This window comes from Eptesicus fuscus, chromosome 5, assembly GCF_027574615.1.
Source record: "Eptesicus fuscus isolate TK198812 chromosome 5, DD_ASM_mEF_20220401, whole genome shotgun sequence".
NCBI classification, from domain to species: domain Eukaryota; kingdom Metazoa; phylum Chordata; class Mammalia; order Chiroptera; family Vespertilionidae; genus Eptesicus; species Eptesicus fuscus.
This window is the reverse complement of record NC_072477.1, coordinates 72954520-72975456: the sequence shown is the minus strand read 5'-3', so window position 1 is coordinate 72975456 and position 20937 is coordinate 72954520. Positions and strand designations below refer to the sequence as shown.

The following is a 20937-nucleotide window of genomic DNA, read 5'->3' as shown; positions in this document are numbered from 1 at the left end:
TGCTATATTGCTATATATCACTCAAGAGGCAGTAGTGAATAGCAGTTAAGGGACGTGTGTCTAGAACCAAACTCCCTGGGTTTGAGTCTTGGTTCTGAGGCTAACTGTGTGACCTTGAGCATGTCACTTACCTTTGTGGATTCAATTGTCCTCATCTGTCAAATAAATATAATACTGTCGTGGGGTTGCTGTGAATGTTGAATAAATTATCCCATGTAGAGTGATTAGAAGAGTGTCTGATGCATTATAACTTACAACAAATGCTATTAGTTATTATTTTTGTTTTGTTACTAGGCCAGCAGTGAATAAGCTTGCCAGAACACTGTATGAATATTGTCTTTTGTAACATTAGGAAGAAATAACAATATGGAGAATCATAGCATTAAGGACTGGTTCCAGAAAGTGATTTGAAAATCACTGTATTGAGTTATTGAAATCATTAAGTCCCTTTATTGATAGTGGTCAAAAAAAGTCACTTTCAAATATGGCTAGTGAATTTAATCCCTTTTAAAACAATGGACAGAAAACGCTGTAGCAAGGAAAAGCAGAGTTGGTGCAGAGAGTGTTTCTAAATTGCCTCAACTGCTTTCTTTTCAATATATTAAGAATTCTGAGTAATCCTAGAGACCACCCATAGAGACAGGCTGGTGGTGCCCTGGCTCTGCTGGTCTGAAGAAACCCCTGACTGATAGGCTCAGGCCCACCTGGAACTCCAGGAAAGGCCATTTCTAACCTAGCATTTTAGGATAAACGAAAAAGCCATTTTATCATCTGCTGCACATCTTCAGATTAACCCAAGGATATATTACTGCAGATTTAGTCTATTTTGATGAGTAATGTAGGTATCTGGAAACACTGATGCTCAGCACATCTATTACCCCGGGCACTGCAGAGCTTGGCATCTATATATATATATAAAAAGGCAGTGACTGTAATGACTGAAGGCTCAACCGAACATTGGAAGTCAGTCCTGCAGTTAGTGTTGGATTATCGTGGCGACCCAGCACTGACTGCTGAGGGGGCTGTGAATCAGGCCTGGAGAGAGGCCTGGAGAGAGAAGCAGGGCCTAATCTGTAGCCTCTGTGGGCAGCTGTTGATCAGCCCTTGACTTTCTTTCTCTCTGGGCCTGGCCAGCAGCATATCTCTCTTTCTCTCCTGGCCTCCATGGGGGCTGCTGACCAGCCCCGCCTCTCTGATCAGGCCTAGAGATAGGCCCAGAGATGCTGACTGGCATAGAAACCAACCATTCAGAACCAAATCTGGGTGAACTGTGAGGAGCCAATGGCTGCCTAGGAGGTGGAGCTTTTGATGCTGACTGGAATAGAAACTGAGCAATCAGAACCTAATCTGGGTGAACTATGAAGGCAGAACCTAAGGGGGGGGGGCTGAGGAGGGGTTTTAAGGAAGTTGGGGGTGAGATCAGGCCAGCAGGGAAGGGCAGTTTGGGATAAGATCAGGCTGGCAGGGGAGGGCCATTGGGGGCGAGATCAGGCCAGCAGGGGAGGGCAGTTGGGGGTGAGATCAGGCCTGAAGGGGAGGGCAGTTGGGGGTGATCAGGCAGGCAGAGGCAGTTAGGGGTGATCAGGTTGGCAAGGGAGAGCAGTTAGGGGCAATCAGGCAGTTAGGGGCGATCAGGCAGGTAGGCAGGTGAGTGGTTAGGAGCCAGCGGTCCCAGATTGTGAGAGGGATGTCCGACTGCCAGTTTACTGGATGTAAACTAGCAGTTGGACATCCCCCAAGGGGTCCCCAATTGGAGAGGGTGCAGGCTGGGCTGAGGGAACCCCCACACACACCCATGCATGAATTTCGTGCACCGGGCCACTAGTTATAATATAAACACAAATACTTAGACAACTGGAAAGAGAGAGGCTTCACTGGGGCTGGAAAGGTCTGAGTCATAATGGAGTGAGTTTTGACCAACAGGTACCTTGGGGTTCATGTTAGTAAGGAGACAGATAAAGACCCTCTTATATAAATTTGACTGTAGAGACACATTATCTTGATGAGTCAGAAGTCTTGTTAAATCAAGAGGCACAATTGTACTCTATTCATTCACTTCTTGTTATCACTCATTTCTTGGGAAGGTAAATTCCTCTTCTTCTTCTGATTTTGCATGGAAAAGTTGTTAACCCTTTGCACTCAATTGCTTTTTTCTCGATTCCTTTATTCTAATGCTAACCATGTCGAGTCACACTCGACATCCGAGTGCAAAAGGTTAAAAGGGCAAGGTAGGTGTGATCTCCTCCTGTGAAACTGCTCCCTAGCCAGTAATATACTCTAGGCTGCTCTGAGCCACATTCACCTCCGAATGCATATCTGAAAGGCTACATCAAGGCCATGCCAGGAGAGGGACAGTGGTGCCATGACAAGAAAAGAACCATTCCTCCCAGAGGGAAAATGCAGAGGCTGAGCTAACCTTGGGTTCTGTAGAGAGGGCTGGGCAGGGTTGAGAAGAGGGATATTTGTACAGCAGATACTTGAAAGAGAATTCACAGGCTTCTGTGGTGAAATAGACCTATTAAGACCGCCCTCCCGCTACACAGAGAAAAAGCTCACGGATACTCCCAGGATGTCACTCTGAAACTTCCTTTCCCATTCATCATGGTACTTGGGTTCTTTATCCCCTTAAGATGGGGGTACTCTTATGGTCTCGAGTGAGGGACCCAGAACTCTGGGCTTAGTCTTTAGGAGAACAGTGGATTTGCAGACAAGGAGGGAAGTTCAAGTCCTATTTACTGGGTATCCAGTGTGTGTCAAGAACTTCATGTCCCTCCTGGAGATTATTATGGTAGGTGAAATAAGTGAGTAGGGAAGAGAAAAATATCACATGACCTCACTTATATGTGGAATCTAAAGAACAAAATAAACTGAAAAACAAAATAGATCCAGAGACAAGGAAGCATGCGACAGATTGATGAATCTCAGAGGGAAGGAGGTAGGTAGAAAGAGATTAACAAAAAATTTATATGCATATATGCATAACCCATGGACACAGACAATAGTGTGGTGAAGGCCTGGGGAAGGGGCAGCAGTGGGAAGGAAGGTGTCACTAGGGGTGCGGGGGGGGGGGCAGGGAGACATCTGTAATACTTTCAATAATAAAGATAAATTAAAAACAATTAGAAAATGTCATGTCCCTCAACTCATTTAAATTCTACAAGAGCGTATAGCACATCTTCATTTTATCTGAGGAAATTAAGTCTTTGAGAGGTTAAGTCATTTGCCCAGTAAGCGGAGGAGCTGGGATTCAAACCGGGCATAACTCCAAAGCCCTGCTGTTTCTTATTGACTCTTTGCAATGACAAAGCATTGGAGGCACTGCCATTTTCTCCAGCCATGACAACATCTCTACTGTGCTTCCATAAGCTCATTGAAGACCAGTCCAAGGCAGTGGCTTAATTTATGCCTTCAACATGTAAGTTGAAAGTCAGTGGGCCTGGGCATTTGGATCTCAAGGAAAAGGAGAAAAACTGTCATAACCAGTTTCCAATATCTCTCCCTGGCCACCTTCCATTCCCTCCTATAGCAAGTAAGTTGGAGGGACATTTCCATTTTATTTCTTCATCAGACAATTATCCTTTCATCAGATAGTGCGGAATTCACTGCTGTCCTGGTGGGAGTCATTAACAGAACCCTATTTCATCAGCTGGAGCACATGCTGACATATTTACCTGCAGTGCCTTCTGTGAGATATATGTTCCTTGTGTGCTGGTTGGAGAATTCAGGCCCAAGGAAGCTTTGTATTTTAGTGAGCATGAAAATTATAAATCTCACAGACACTGATTTCCCTGCATCTCATCAGGCACTGAAGACTGAGGGATGAAGTCCCCTAAATGTACTTATATTACTAAGTGTGGGTAATGCTCAGAGAGCCACTGTCAGCTTCTGAAAAGCTGAGACCCAAGCCTCCTCCCCATCTCCAATCATAGAGGCACTGCTAGTGATAACTGGTGTGGGCATGTCCACCTCCTTAGTCTTCAGAGGAGTTAGGACAAGAGGCATGAGGGGAGCACGGTACTCTCCTGTGCACTGTCCATTCCTGTGCTCTGTCAACTCCTGGAATGATACACAATTAGATGGAGAGTCAGGTCCTAAATGCACAGACAGCAGCCCTTTCTGGATATACAATGAGTGGGCTCTCTGACTCCCTCCTGACTAATTTATGTGTTCATTCTGGAAATTCTACAAAGAGATAATCTGGGGGTTCCATGTAATGCTGCAAAGTCTGGAAAAGTCCAAAAATTTTTTTCTTTGAGAATTGTTAGTTTCTCTTTGAAACAAGAGTCCAATTTGCTTCATCCATGGGTGTAACTGTGTTTCATATTTCTTTAACCAACCCCAATGTGGAGTTCTCTTTGGGAATAGACTGGGATCCAAAAAATACTCTTGCACTGTGTTGGTGAGATGGTGGGAGATGAGCAGCAACCAGCAGGCAATGGAGTAATCATTGTCTCAAGTCAATGCTCTTCATTCCTTCACAGATTCAATTCCACCAAACTCAGGAGCTGTGGGTGGGTGTGAGCATGATGATGTTTCCTCAAATCACTTCCCTAAAGACAACTTTCTGAGAACCTTGTGACATGTGATGATAACCTAAGCTAAATGCTACTATTGCACAGCCACACATGATGGGGCTCTGAGAACTGAGGAGGCAAGACCCACTCCTACCCCATGAAGACAGAACCAGGGAAGGTTAAGTTGGGAGGATAAGGGAACAACAAGGCAAGACTTTCACCTGTTTTAACCCATCATCCTGCTGTTCTGCATCTGCTTTTGTCTGTACCATGCTGACCCTCGGACACACAAAACATGGACAGAGATGGGGCTTTCTCTTTCTTCCCACAAATAACCCAGGACAAGTATGTAAATACGTTCACACCATTCCTAAGAGTTTAAAAATGTTTAAAATGAATTTAAAACAGCACACACACCTACACACACAAATTGAAAATAAAGACCCATTGCAAGAAGCATGTCATCAGGACCTGAGCTAATGGTTTTAGCCTGAAAGCTAAGGGCAGAAGGAAAACGTGATGGGTTCCCAGTTACAAAAGAAAATGGACAGGTTCGTCATTTAGAGACAAACTTTTCCCTCCTACTGAATTTAAGGTAGAATGTGTGTCATGGTTCCTTATGTAAGAGGCACGCAGCACAATGCTTATGTAAGGGATTTCTATAAGGGACACAACTGCAGTTTTGCAAAAGATACAGGTAAGACACACTGCGGACAACAGACAGCGAGGGAGAACTCCTGTGCTGGGCTGAGAGCATGGGCGTTCTTGCATTTTCACCCGGCGGGAGCCAGTTCCTTCCTGCACAGCCACAGGCCGTGGACACACTTGGGGAAAACAATGTTTATCTTTAAAAAGGAAGCTTCAGATTATTTTTAACCACTTCTTGTACTGATTACCACCTCCGATGTGTCAGGTACAGATCCAGACATTTTATAAAGTGCATCATGAAGTAACATGGTGCACTGACAAGGTGTTGGGCTTATTGTCAGATCCTGACCCCTCCCAGTGTGACTGTGAATAAATGACTTAAATATTTTTATGCCTCAGCTTCCACATCTGTAATATGGGGTCAATATTATCTACCTTAAGGGGTCATTGTAAAGATAACATGGGATAAAATGTGTACAAAAGATATGTAGCTCACTGCTCAGTAATAAATGCTGTCTTTCTCCTTCCCTGTTTGTCCATATAATCCTGAAAGCCCCTGCTTGTACAGACACAGAGCTTGAGGAAAGGGAAGGGGCCCATACCGATCACGCAGCAGAAGTGCCAGAGTCATGGCTAAAGCAAGTGTCTCATTTCAGATCTGATGCTCTTCCCACCTAACCATCTCTAGTTTACACTCGAGTCTATATCATTCATACAGAAAGTGACAGTCTCAGCTCACACCAGTCAAGGCTCAGTCACCCCCAGAAAGAGATAAGGGGCCAAAGCTTTGGCAAAGTACTCACCTGACCAAAGGTGAAGTCCATCAAAGCCATAGGAGTATAGGTCATCCCCAACACCGTTGCCTCCCCATCCTTCTCCACCTCCTGGGTACGGAGCATAGCCTGAGGACGAGGCCCAGCCCACCCGCAGGTGTGTGGGCTCTGGCGTTAGAAAGGGGTCCACCTGGTCAATAATGAGCTCGAAGTACCACTTCTTGTACTGTGCTGAGCCCTCAGCGACTCCCAGGAAGATGTTTGGCCGAATACTAAAATTAAACATAGGGCAGGTGGCATTTACTGATTCTTAAGAACTGAGAAAGCAAATTGAACCAGAACAGAGGAGGCACTGCTCAATTAATCCAAGGGCAAGAGCAATTTTGTGTTTTTCATATTGTTCTAAAGTAGAAAAAGCTTTGAGCCTCCAACAATTTTTTTTGTTGTTGCTGTTGTTAATCCTCACCTGAGGATATATATACACACAAACATATATATATTTTTCTTCCCCCCCCCCACTGGTTTTTCAGAGAGTAGAACTGCAGGGGTTGGGGAGGGGGGTGTAGGAGGGGAGAGAGAGAAAAACATCGATGTGAGAGAGAGACATTGATTGGTTGCCTTCTGCACGTGCCCCGATGAGGGTCGGGGGATGGAATAGCAATCCAGGTACATGCCCTTGACTGCGAATCGAACCCAAGACCCTTCAGTGCATGAGCCAATGCTCTAATCACTGAGCAATACTGGCCATGGCAAGCCTCCAACACTTGATCACGTTCTTAGGAAGGTGTCAGGACAACATTAATTCCATTATAAAATATAGGGAACCTGTTTCTATTTTATTTTATTCATTTATTTATTTATTTTTAAAATATATTTCATTGATTTTTTACAGAGAGTAAGGGAGAGGGAGAGAGTGTTAGAAACATCGATGAGAGAGAAACATCCATCAGCTGCCTCCTGCACACCCCCTACTGGGGATGTGCCTGCAACTAAGGTACATGCCCTTGACCGGAATCCAACCTGGGATCCTTGAGTCCGCAGGCCGATCCTCTATCCACTGAACCAAACCGGTTAGGGCAAACCTGTCTCTCTTTAAATGTTCCACTCAAGGTAATCAATATTTACTGAGTGTCAGCCACAGGTAAAGAGGTTGAAGGTGTCATTTAGAGCTGCATGATTACAAATCCTCATTTTTATTGTAAGTGAAAGAAAGGACTTCTTCCATTCTTCCAGTAAATTGGTTTAATCACTCCCATTTTCATAACAGCAGCTTTGTCACCAAGTATTATTAATAACAATGGCCTTTTGAAAGCATTAAGAAGTCACATTAGAAATAAGCCAGACAGAGAAGAAAATACTGCATAGTATCACTTATATGTAGAATCTAAATAAAAATACATAGAAACAGACAATAGAAAAGTGGTTGCCAGGCGCTGAGGTGGAGGCAGGAAAAATAGGGAGAAGTTGGTGAAAGGGTATAAACTTTCAGTTATAAGATGAATGAAGTCTCAGGAGCTAATGTATAACATGGAGACTATAGCTGATGACACTGCATAATTGAAATTTGTTAAGAGAGAACTTAAATGTCCTTACCCTCCTCCCCTGAAAAGGGGAACCATGTGGGGTGATGGATGTATTATTTAATGCTTTGGGTAGAGTTCCTTCACAATGTACATGTATATCAAATCATCATGTTGTACACTTTAAATGTCTTACCATATTGTTGGTCAATTACTAGATATACTTCAATACAGCTGAAAAAAATAAAATTTGACCTAGATGACAGAAAAGGGGATGGGGGAAGAAGTCACTTTTAGGCAACCTTGTTAAGGGCCAGAGGTTTTAATGTATTTAGCGAAGTGGTTAAGAACTTGGGACAAAACAGAGTTTTTCTGGGTGTCTACTATTCTGGGCTGGGGTAGTGTTCCATTTTGGATGGGCAGGGAAAAACCAGGCTGGTCCCAAGAAGAAACATGTTGGTATGGATGGCTTAGCTCTGCTGGCTGCTCTATACTTCAGAGGGGAGGTTCTTCTCTCGCCATTACGGATCAGGAAGTGGGCCCAGGTGGAAAGTTGCTGAAGAACCTTGGGCCTGGACTAGGCATGACTCTCAGGTATGGACCAGCAGCCTAGAGTTCTGCCTGTGCCCATGCTTTCCATCTGACCAGCACCATTATTCCTGGGTAAATGGCCATGTGCCAGAGGATTCAATAAGCCATGGTATCCACATGGGACATCTATTCTGTAAGAGATTTTTAGAAAAAAAGTTGGTATATAGAAATAAAAATAAATACGTTATGAAGAAGATACAAGATAGATCTGTATTGATGTTTAAAATAAAATGTGGTAGACCACTTCTGGCCAAATTCTTCAGCCCTTGGGTGGTACATATACTCCTTGGGCACTTCAGGAGAAAGTGGGTTGGAGACCAAGGCCCTAAAAGAGAACACATGTACCTGCTCTCATCTTATGTGCCAGAGTCATCACAGAAATGATGGTGGGTGGCTTTGGAGTTCAAACCAGCCCTCTTCCCTGTCTGGAGACAAGATACCCCTTTTGGAATAATGATGGTGGCCTTACCTCGTCACGTCGTTAATCAGCCGTGTCTGCAGGAGCAGGTTTCTCCGGGGCAGCAAGTTGTCACAGATCAGATTCTGGTTGGCTCTCACGGCCACCCCATTGCAGAGACAGAGGGAGCACAGGACATCTAGAACCTGCAGCAAGACATGCCCACCAACTTAGGACCTGACTGCCAGGTGACAGGACAGAAGCAGGCTTCCCGCAGGGTGAGGGCCAGGTGACAGGAGGGAAGACCTGATCAGAGTCAAGGAAGCCTCCCCTCCACCCCAGACATGAGTAATGCCCCAGAGCCTTCAGCCTCTTGGAAAATGAGGCTGGGCTTCCTTCTATCCCCTCTGCCCTGGTCTTATGCCCTCTCCTCCAAATTGCACATGTCATTTGTGGTTACTGTTCTGTTAAAGTGGATGAGTCTGGGCTCTCAAGACAGACTACCTTGATTAATACCCCTTTCAGGGCCAGGACCAGGGTGAGAAGAGGCATCCAGGATACAAAATCCAGGCACCTCTTGGAGTTGTGCACGAGTAGAGGCCTGGGACGGAAGGCCCACAAACTGAATCCCGTGCTCCACTCTGTACCATGATCAATAGGCACTCATGCAGCTCTCCATGAAAGGCACTTGGGTTCCCATTGGGCTAAGTCCCTGGCAAGTCGTAGCAGGCTTGGGAAGCTCCTGTAGGTTGGGTAGACGTGATAGCAGGGCAGGTTCCGGTTTGTGGGTCTCTCACTGTGAAGATACTCTTATATTCCCAGAAATCCATCTTCAAAAGCATTTCACCTGCTCTCCTTCTCCCCTCTAGAGTGATGCCAAACTTGCAAGAGCACAGTGGCGCCTGAATCTGAGACCAGCCAGCAGCTTCGGTTCCTTTTGTTTGCCTGCTACCCTGGCCTCCTCCACCACATGTTGGCCTCTCGCCACCCTGACTCCTTGTGCATCATCCTCTTTCATTCAGATTCTGTGTTCCTGCCACGGCAGAGCACACTGTGCTGGACCAGGTACTGCTCCTCCCTGTCTCCCCTATAGGGATCCACGTGCAAACAGCAGTCCATAAGTAAAAGCCAGGACTGTAGCAGGCTGTAATGACAAGGAGTGGGTGGCTGCTTTTCAGTTTTTCAAAGTGGCCACTGGAAGACTCAATGCTTGGTGGGTTGGATGGCTTCAGGTTGTTGGTGGCATTTATATTCATAATTCTCACAAACCAGTTTTCTACCTGACTCCCTGAATGTCAATTTTGTTCCACATAAATACAAAGCACATTTATGGGTCAAGCAGAAAAGGATCCCAACGAGTTTTATGGATTCTTACCATCACCAGTCTGTGGAATGTATAGGCTGTAAAACTGGAAATCCAGAGGATAATTTCTCAAAGAAAAGAGCCATAGATGGCCAGGAAATTAAATACTTATCATCCAGTCTATCATACACTTTCATCTGTCTTGTCTTGGAGTGACAGTTGCAGGAGTTTTGCTGTCATAGCCAGAGGGAAGCAGAGCTTAATCTACATACAATATAACAGCAGAGAGTAAAAAAGCTCCGAGAAAGTACATAGCCTAATAGTGTCTCATCTATGAATAGATAGTGCCCTAAAGCAGTGGTTGGCAAACGTGCGGCTCTTTGGCCCCTAGAGTGTGGCTCTTCCTCAAAATACCACGTGCGGGCCCGCACGTACAGTGTGATTAAAACTTCGTGGCCCATGTGCAGAAGTCGGTTTTTGGCTCTCAAAAGAAATTTCTATCATTGTACTGTTGATATTTGGCTCTGTTGACTAATGAATTTGCTGACCACTGCCCTAAAGTATTGTGGCTGACATTGTTTAGGCCCGTGGTCAGCAAACTGTGGCTCGCGAGCCACATGCAGCTTTTTGGCCCCTTGAGTGTGGCTCTTCCACAAAATATCATGGCCTGGGCAAGTCTATTTTGAAGAAGTGGCGTTAGAAAAAGTTTAAGTTTAAAAAATTTGGCTCTCAAAAGAAATTTCAATCATTGTATTATTGATATTTGGCTCTGTTGACTAATGAGTTTGCCGATCACTGGTTTAGGCTATCTTTCAGAAGGCATATCTTTGGGTAAAATAAGGAATGGGGACACACCTCCTTTTCTAGAAAATTTAAATGGATTCTCTTGAAAGTGAAAGGAGTGTAGTGAGGGCCAGTCCATCAAGGGGACATAGACACTGTGCCTACTGGTCATCTGTACTTACCAATGGAGAAATAACATCTCAGAGACCTCTGGGATGTGTGACTTGCTGTGGCAGTTACTGCTGAGTAAGTCACCAGACTCTGTTTTCCTTCCTATCCTGAGCACACAAGAGACTGCATTTCCCAGTCTTCCTTGCAGTAATGTGAGGTCATGTGACCGAGTTCTTGCCAATGAAAAGTGGGTACTTCACTTACACTGATGTACTGGCCCCTAAAAACCCACACAGTCCTCTGTGCACTGTCTTTCTTTCCAGCTGGTTGTAGAAATTCAGTAAGAATGATAAAACCCAAGGGTCTCCTTATTCCAAATATGATCCAAGGAGTTTACCAAAAATACAGATGCTTAGGCACCACCCCTCCTATTCCCAGACTCACTAGATCAGAGACTTCATTTTAATACCATCCCTAGGAGATTTGTAATCACATTACAGTTTGTGAAGCCCTGCCTTAGAGGATGGGGAGCTGCTAGAGGGAAGGAGCCTGTCTCTGACCACACAGAATGGAGCCTTCCCATTGATTAGTCTTGAACTGAGACAAGTCCTGTTCATATATGTGAGTTTCCATCCAGTCAAGGTGAGGTGGGAATGGATTCTGGCTCTACTCATTCATTCCTTTTACTCATTTCTTACACCTTTAACTAACGTGTATCAAATGCCTGCCATGTATAACATATGGCACTATGGGGATTACAAAGCTGATCCCTAAGGATGCCACCCCCACTATCAATGGAGAAAGATAAGCCATATGCTTCTCCAATAACACCTGCTATGAAGGAACTTTGCATCTGTGAGAGAAATACGTGTGTAAAAAAAAAAAAAAACTATAATAAAAGGCAGAATGGAACCACCATGTAACAGAGTGCAAGTGGTATAAGGATTTAGGAGAGGAAACCATGGCCAATTAGAATAAGAAAAAGCTTCATAGAGGAAGTGGCATTTGAACTAAGTTTTGAAGGGAAGAATTTTGAAAAGTAGGGAGGTGATGCTGAGGGATCAAGGGACAGAGTGCATTCAGAAAACAGGGAGTGGGCAGTGTACACCATTCCTGTCCCTTTCACTTCAAGGATTATGTTCTTTCCCTCTACACTGTTTATATTTAACTTGATTATGCTTTAGATGAGTAGCAATGCTTCCTATAGTAGGAACAGAGCTAGCAACTGAAAACTCTTAGAGAGGAAGGGAGGTATACTAATCACCACTATTGTAGATACTCTCCATTCTAAGCATGTGATTACAGGGGACATGGTACAGACAGGAGTTTCTCAAACCCACAAGATGTAAAAACCTTTTAAAAAAGAAAAATGTCATGACTCTAAAGACCACTTTCATGAACTCTCAAACTTCAACCTGAGAAACATGAACTCATCATATGAAAATGCCTTCTAAGTGTGAATTCGTCACTACAAAGAGTTTGGTATACAAGATAACTTTAAAAATAAGAACACAAATGAAACTTTCTCACAGAGCATGTGGGCCCTGAATAACATGTTCATAGACTTCAGCTTGAGAAATCTGGAAGGAATATTAAACTTGGAGTTAGGAGACCAAAATGCTGGTCCTACTCTGCCAATAATTAGCCCTGTGGCCTCTGGCAAGTTGCTTATTATCCCAGATCCCTTGATTCCGCCTCTGTCAAGTGCAAATATTAATAATGCTACTCCATGGCCTCATAATGAGGACTAAAGAAAATGCATGTGAACACTGAAGACAGTACCTGGCATTTGTAAAATACAAAATAAATGTTAGCTACCATTATCCTCATTATTACTGTTGCTGTTGTTGCAAGAGTTGGGAGGTGCCTTGTGGCTGTAAATTTCTGCATATATTCAGTCACTGTCTTCTTGGAAAACTAAGTGAAGGTGCAGACACATGGGACTGGAGAAAACAGAGCTGCCTGGATAGGAAAACATAACTACGTTGGCATTTTCCAAGCAAAAATAAAGTCTCTCAATAGTAGTCTGGCCTGCACTCGGCACATTCTCTGCAAAGCTACTACAAATACCCCTCCTGATGATTTGAGACTGGACTTGTCTTTGAAAATATGTTATCCAATTGAGTAATCTCTAAGAGTAGAACTAAATTCATGGCAAGGAAGCCTTCATCCAAAAATCTATCAAAAGTCAAAAAAGGGACATCCTGAAGAGACTGTCTATGTATCAAGACCACGTTGCCTGAGCTTTGACAATATTGCCAGGATTGATTTCTTGGCTCTAGACGATTAAAGACTAATCTGCTGGTGCACATGGGTAACATATAAGACCAGGTATGGATTTCTAGTAAAGCACTTCAGCCTCAACTTATTCAACTGTAGAATGGGCAGAATAGTCATCAACCTGCTGCCAAGTGACATCCATTAATGCTTTGTGGTTTTTGGCTAAAAGATGCTCTCACAAACTGGTTTTTATGAAATGCATTATGCAGCGTGGTCACAAAGAAGCCCTGGGGACAATGACATGACAACAGCTTCCCTGTCTAAGGCTCCTTTTGACATCTGCTCATAGCTCATGGTTCAGACAATGTGTTACTCAGGTACTTATCAATTATTCTCATTACATTTTGCAGGTGGGAAGAAACATGTTGGGATACCGAGAAGCTGGACTACAGTTAGAACCTCATGCCTGCTTTTGATTTACCACATTTGGGAAAGCAATTACAGACCCCTCATATTTCTTTCTAGTCTTTGCCAAGCAATTTCACAGATGCTAAGGACCCTGGCTTTTTTTACTTCCTAAGGATAATACATATCATCCAAGCAATGCTGCAGAGGCTCATTCTCCTGGACCCCCTCAGGTGTGTCTTAAATGTGAAGTGCCCCTAAATGATGGCAAACAAAAAATATCAAGCTGAATTCCCTCCACTCTGCAGGATCCCAGCTATTGTTCCCCATGTCCAGTCATGCCATCTGCTTTTGAAATACACTTCCTCAATCTTGGAGTACCTGCCTAAATAGTCAGTGTCGCAACCTTCATGTATGAGGGGGATATGCTGAAGCATCAGGGTAAAATGTATTTTAATAAACTTTCCTCAAAGATCATTGTGTCTTTAGACATATAATTCCATAAAAATAGAGGTTAGGACATAAAGAGACCTCAAAAAAATTGATGTAGCATTCCACCTTAGTAAGTGAAGTGCTTTCATTTTACAGATGAAATAACTGAGGCCTAAAGTCACACAGCTGTTTTGTATCAAAGGGAGAGACCCACAGCTTTAGTCCTCTTGCTGGCTCATGTGGATTTACTTATTTCACTTAGTCTGACTCATGGTAAAGCCAATTTCATTTAATAACAAGACTTTCTACATTATTTGTATCTGATTTTTATATATTTACTTCATAAAGCTGGGATTAGCTGCTATACTGTTAAGCTCCTAGACCCTAGGGTGGGAGTGCATCCTAGCTGGCCTTGTATGTACTCTAGCCAAGTGCCTCACACAGTCTGCTGTGTGTTAAGGGCTAATGATGATGAGCAAGACTTGGAAATGGAGATCATCTAAGATCCATTGTGATTGTCTGGCTTGTAGTATCTCCTAGGCAAGGAAGGGTCTCTCAGAACCTGTTTCCCAATTTTTTTTTTTAAATTAAAGCCAGGAAAGAGAGCAGGCAACACAGTCTCAATAACACCCAATGGATATTAAGTGGCAGGAAGGGAAAAGCCAGGTAAAGTCAATCACCCACCTTGTGGTTCCGTCCGTGCTTATCCAGCAGGGAGATGATGGACTTGATGTGGCCCTCTGCTATCAGGTTTAAGGCTTCTGGGCTTTCAATCAGGATGCAGTGCAACACTTCCAAGATGCCTATGTGAATGCCACAAAAATCATTTGGACATTAAATTACTTACCGACCTGGCCATAATTTTGAAACCTGAGAATGAAAAGACCATCCTGAGGGGACAGAATATCATCAATTCTCTGAATCTATTAAATATTTCCAGCCAGAAGAAAGATGCAGTCATCTCTTGTAGACTTCAGGAACCTCTGAGGGCCAACCAGTTTGGAATTAGCGTTGAATTTTATTCAGTACCAACCCCATTCCCCCTTTCCTGGGCAAAGGCACAATACTTCTGTGTCAAAATATAGAAGAGCAGCTGTACACTGGAATTCTTTCTTTGATCAAACCAAGAAATACTTAATTTAAAAATAGAAAAACAGATGCCCAGGTTACTATAAATTCTAAAGGTCATTCAAGTAATTTAGGCAAAGAATATTTATGCAGACATGCATAGCCCATGGGTACAGACAGTAATGTGGTGAAGGCCTGGGGGGACAGAGTAGGGGGCAAAGGGGGAAGGACGGACAGTATTTGAAGTGTTCCTCAAATAAGAGTTTATCTAGAAATCAGCCCAGAAATTATTTTTATTTTATAAGCTCACTAAAAAATACTATTTGGCTTTGCTCCCTTTTCTTGGAACACTGAAAAGGCTTTTTGTGTTAAGTGGAGGCTTAAGAAAAACTAACTGGTGCCCCAACAGCCTGGCATCTATAAGGGTAAAACCATGATAAAAATTCAAGGGAAGGTCGGGAGGGTGGGTGAGTAAGAAGAGGTCAACCAGAGAACTTGTATGCATATTTGCATACCCCATGGATACAGACGATAGGGTGGTGAAGGTCTGGGTGGGGGGCGAGGGAGGGCTAGAAAAGGTCAATGTAGGAAAGAGGGCGACATATGTAATACTTTCAACAATAAAGATTTTTAAAAATAAAACAAAAATAACTCAAGGGAAGAAGTTGGCCAGTATCTTTCTTAGATTTATTGAGTTAATTCCTCGTCATTCTGTTTTATTCCACCCAGGGTTTTCATAAATTGCCCTGAAATGTAGTGTGGCCCATGTGTAAGAGATACTGAAGAAAACAGGTTTGAAAGACATGTAGGTGGATGGTCTTGGGAGAACCTTCCCTTGGTCTGTCTTGTCCAAGCTCCTGTCTCCTCTAGACACTGAGAAAGCATCCAAAACTTTCAGCTTCCCAGAGAGGGGCCCACACCTGTCATGTTCACTCATCGCCGAGGAAGCCAACTGCTGAGCCTGGTCACTTGGCCACTTACCAACAGTGACTACTCTCTTGGCTCAAGTTCTCTGTGAGTCATGAAGGGCTCTAGATATGAAGTCAAGGGTGACTCAGGAGTGGGAGAATCATCATTTCCTCTTATTCCACAATCATTTTTCATTCTTGCTTCTACCCCAAATTGTTAAGGGGGAGAGAGAGAGAGAGAGGGAGAGAGAGAGAGAGAGAGAGAGAGAGAGAGAGAGAGAGACTGACTAAGCAGGAGATCATGACCCTGGTGGGGGGGCAACGAAAGAATCCAGGGGATAAAGACGAAGACACAGAGTGAAACATGAAACAGAAGAGGACAGACTTGGGATCAGGTTAGAATTGTTAAAGTTATAGGGGTGTCAGGAAGATTTAGCTCTTTTTGTTGTTTTTGAAGTAATTATTTGATTGCAATCCAGTGGACAAAGCATTGTTCAAAGATTTAACGTTGTTTTCTTTTTTACAGAAAGGAAAAGAAAAAGAAGGCCACCTTCTCCTTTGGTGTCCTGTCAAGTCTTACCTGAGGAAGATTCTAGTCTGTCCAATTTGCTGATGAGCCAATCAAGGTTATTGGAGAATTGAGCACAATTGTTTCTGTTTCCACGGATGAGGGCAGCTGTGAACAAGGAAACGTTTGGTTAAAGGACACAATGATGGACATAAGAACTTGGGAAGCTGTTAAATATATTTCAGCTACTTAGCAACTAAAAGGAACTGAATGATAATCTTCCCCTCCATAGCCCTTTGATACAATCCAGTTTCTATATTTAGAAGAGTAGAAATCTAGCATTCACTCAAATACTTCCAGAGAATCTGCTATGTACCAGGTACCTGTCTAGTTGCTGGGAATAGAGCAATGGGAACATAACAGCAGAGTTCCTGCATTCATGAAGTAGGAGAAAGAGGTAATAAACACACAAGCCAATAAAATTACTTAACATGATAAGCAAAAACAAACAAACAAACAAACAAACAAAAAAAATAGTATCTGCTTGGTTATTTGCTTAAGAACTCAATTCCTTGCAATGTTCTCTTAAACCTAGCTAGAGATTTAATATTTTTCAGTGCTAAAAGGCAGCACCCAAATGAACACAGGTGGATAGGTTGGTAAAACTACTAGGTAAGTAATAATTAAACATGAAACTGTAAAATATATAGAACACATGAATATAGGACAAAGGTTCCCAAAGTGTGGTCTCTTGGATCAGAAAGTCAGTGTCACCTGAGAACTTGTTAGAAATGCAAATTCTCTGCCTTTGTCCCAGATCCACTGAATCAGAAACTCTGGGAATGGGACCCAGCATCTGTGTTTTAAACAGCCCTCCACCCAATTGTGATGCCTCCTCCTGTTTGAGAAGCAATGATAGATGGTATTGCTAAGGGAGGGAGAAATATGCTGTCATTAGATTTTCACCAAATCTAGAGCAGGAAGTAACCTTCCTTCTATAAGCCAACTGCAGATGTAACTCTGGAACAAGTCCATGTAAACTGACTGGCCCCTAGTAGCTTGATTTTGATGTTGTTGATTCTCAAAGACCGGGCTTTTACAGATGCTTGTAAGGTATTTGGATAAGGAAAGGTCTGCCTCAGGACCTCTGCTTTATATCTGCAGTTAGTGGAGGCCAGAATTAGTTCTGAGCTCCTAATCTTCTTTTCAGGTCAGCTTAAGCTCAGGGAGGCAGTCTGCCCAGGCTCAAGCCACAGTTTCACCACTTGCAACATGTATAACCTTGTGAGTTTCTGAGCACCAGTTTCTTTATCAATAAAAAGGGGATAATAGTAGTATCTACACCTCAAAGTGTTGCTCTGAGGATCAGAGATATTCCAGTACCTGGCACACAGAGCCCAGTAAATGTTAGCTACTATTGTTGTGATAATTATTACCGAGTTTGAGCTGTATCACTACAAAATATTAAAGTTGGAAGAGACTTTACAAGGTCACACAGTACCATGGCAGTCCAATCAGCCTGATACATTTTTGTTTTACAGAAAAAAATTTTTATTTAATAAGTAGAAAGAGTACACTCTAAAACAACAATAAACAGTATAGTATGATAAGTACATAGTCAATTATCATTATCAAGTATCACATACACATGTTTGTATGTGCTATACGCTTATAGAACAAGCACAGTAGGCTTGTTTACACCAGCATCACCACAAATACATGAGTACTACAAAGTGATTACAGCTACAACATCATCAGGCAATAGGAATTTTTCAGCTCCATTACAGTCTTATAGGATCACTGTTGTATATGCTGTCCATCATTGACCGAAATGTAGTTATGCAGCACATGACTATGTAGGACAAAGGACTAGTATCCAAAATATGTAAAGAACTTTCAAAATTCAACAGTAAAAAAAAATACCCAATTGAAGGAAATACACAGAGGGTAAGTGAGCATATGAAAAGAAGTTCACCATCATCAGCCATAGGAAATTGCAAATTAAAACCACAATGAGGTATCACCACACACCTATCAGAATAGCTAAAATAAAAATAGTGACAATACCAAATGCTGGTGAGGATGCCAATGAAGTAAATTGCTCAGACATTGCTGGTGGGGATATAAAACAGTATAGACACTGTGGGAAAGTTTGCCTGGTCCTCAAAAAGGTAGATATAGAATTCCACATGAACCAGCAATTCCACTTTTAGGTATATACCAACAGAATTGAAAACAGAGACTCAAACTTGGCACATATATGTTCATAGCAACTGCCTATCCACAGATGAATGGATACATAAAATGTGGTCTATACATAGAGTAAAATACGATTCTGCCCTAAAAAAGGAAGGAAATCCTGACACTCTACAACATGGTGAAGCTGGAAGACATGATGCTAATAAAACAAGCCAATCACAAAAGGACAAATATTATGTGATTCCACCGCATATATGAGGTAACCAGACTAGTCAAAATCCTAAAGACAGAAAGTAGAATGGTAGTTTCCAGAAAGTGGGGGTACAGAAGAAAATGGAGTTATGGTTTAATGATACAGAGTTTCTGTTTGGGAAGATGAAAAGATTCCGGAGATGGATGGTAGTGATGGTTGTATATCATGTACAGTTTACCACAATTTTAAAAAATTCCATGACCAAAGGAAACCCCTCCATCTATAGTGACTGGAAAATGAGAGGCAGATCAAGCTTCCCAAAGTGCTAGGATGTCAGAAGATCTTAATGCCTTGGTGCTTGCCTCACCCCAGCCCTCTAGGATTGAGATGGCTCTGTACGCAGGTGCAGGAGTTTCTTCTTCATCCTTTTTCTCTTTGTCATTCAGATCTTCTTCCTGTTCCACTTCGAGTATCAACAATGTCATGGTTTCTAGGAGGAAGTCTCCATTCTGGGCTGATTCTGTCCCAGCATATTTAATTTCCCCTCATTAACCATTTCGTTCCACAGACTACAGAGCCCATCTCTTGTGAATGCAAGCTGCATGCCTGTTTTCAACCATTTGGAGCCAAGTGGAGCCAAACAGTAAGAGTTGGAGGGCATCTTTCCTCCAGTTTCCTCCCAGCTGTCAGACCTGAAGGGCACAGGCCCGGCCACCGTGTGCCTGTGACACAGCCTCCTAGCCTCTCCTGGCTCGATTGAGGCCATGATCCCAGTGCGTCAGCCTGATCCTTGACATGGAGAATGGGTCTAACCTGATTTTTCTGGACTCCTCTCTGGCTCCCTTTCAACTTTCTATGGACTTCCTTTAATGAGAGAGACACTGCAGAGAAAAGCCCTAAAATGCTGCCTTGTCACCATGTCTGAGCAACTACTGGTGGCCACCTCTTTGCAGAGGCCAGTACTGTTGTCCGCTGTCCTCCTCCCACTGCCTGGCAGTTTGGGCTCCTATGGGGGTATTGGATATAGGAAGCACCCGAACATGACCACACACTCGGTGTTGTGAGAAGAAAATCTGGATGCTGAAACATCCTTACCACCTTTATTTTCCCACTGAAGTGAAATTAGGAACAGGCCAAAGCATCAAGAATCGTGACTGATCAATAAGCCAATAGTGAAAGGTCACCAGGTTTAAGGGAGTTAAAGCGGAGGTGTCAGAAGTGTAGAACTGGAGACACCTCATGTTAAAGAAGAGGAGCTGAGGTTCAGAGAATGTTAAGTGTCTGCCAAGGGTTTCACAGGTAGTTCTGGCAAAATTGATCACCATCTGTTTCACCTGCTACTGACTTCTTGCTCTCAGTTTAGAAAATACAATAAGCTACTAGTTAATGGAATAAATGGCTGGGTTAGAATCAAGTGGTTAATGAAAGGCTTCCAAGGAATGAAGTCAGATGACAATCTTGGTTTGTCCAGTGGAAATCCCATGGAGACCACCCTTGGAAATCTTCCCGGGAGAGGGCTGTGTGTGCACTTACCCAGCAATTTGTACAGGAGGTTCAGAATTTCTTTCCAGGCCATGCCACTCTCCTCCCTTGCGATCCCTGCGAAGTGTGCTACGCTGTTGTAGATATTTAAGCGATCAATGCACGTTAACACCAGGGCCAACATTCCCTGTGACAGCAAGTGGGGGGAAAAGCAAAAATTCCTGATGAAGGAAGTGGACCCCGTTCATTTTGTTCTTTCTCCTCCCATAACATGCAGTTTTTAAGGCTAATAACACTAATATGCAAATGGGCCTTCATATGCTGCCAGCTTGGGTTTTGTTTTTTCCCCCCTCCTAAAAACAAAATATTCATTTCTATGCCTCAGAGACCTAAATAGCATCAATTTGGGGAGTGAGTCAGCAGTCTCCCCTGACAGGGCTGCCCCACACATTTAACTCAAACCAAGGGCGAGTTGCGAAATGACTGACTCACTCAGAGCCATGGATATACTATTTAATTTTCTTTCTCTCTCCTTTAATAATTAAAAATAATTATTTTTTATTACTAAAAAATAATAAATATATTTTTTATTGATTTCAGAGAGAGAAAGGGAGAGGGGGAGAGTGATAGAAACATCAATGATGAGAGAGAATCATTGATTGGCTGCTTCCTGCACACCCGCTACTGGGGATCAAGCCCAAAACCCAGGCAAGTGCCCTGACCTGGATCAAACCATGACCTCCTGGTTCATGGATAGATGCTCAACCACTGAGCCACACCGTCCAAGCCTACCTCTTTTTTCTCTTAAATCTCAAATAAGTTCAAGAAATTCCAGTCAGCTACACAAGACAACCATGCTTGCTTCCTCCTCCTCAGCACCCA

At 43.1% G+C, this 20937-nt stretch overlaps 1 protein-coding gene across 1 annotated transcript in view; it reads right to left on the bottom strand.

The window, feature by feature from the left end:
- RYR3 (ryanodine receptor 3) overlaps positions 1–20937 on the bottom strand; it is a 393437-nt gene that overhangs the window by 239133 nt on the left and 133367 nt on the right. The window contains exons 16-20 of the mRNA XM_054715636.1: positions 20107–20242; positions 16254–16349; positions 14382–14500; positions 8516–8649; positions 5966–6207 (exon numbers count right to left, since the gene is read on the bottom strand). Of these exons, the coding sequence (XP_054571611.1) occupies positions 5966–6207; positions 8516–8649; positions 14382–14500; positions 16254–16349; positions 20107–20242 (727 nt within the window). The remainder of the gene's footprint in view (positions 1–5965; positions 6208–8515; positions 8650–14381; positions 14501–16253; positions 16350–20106; positions 20243–20937) is intronic.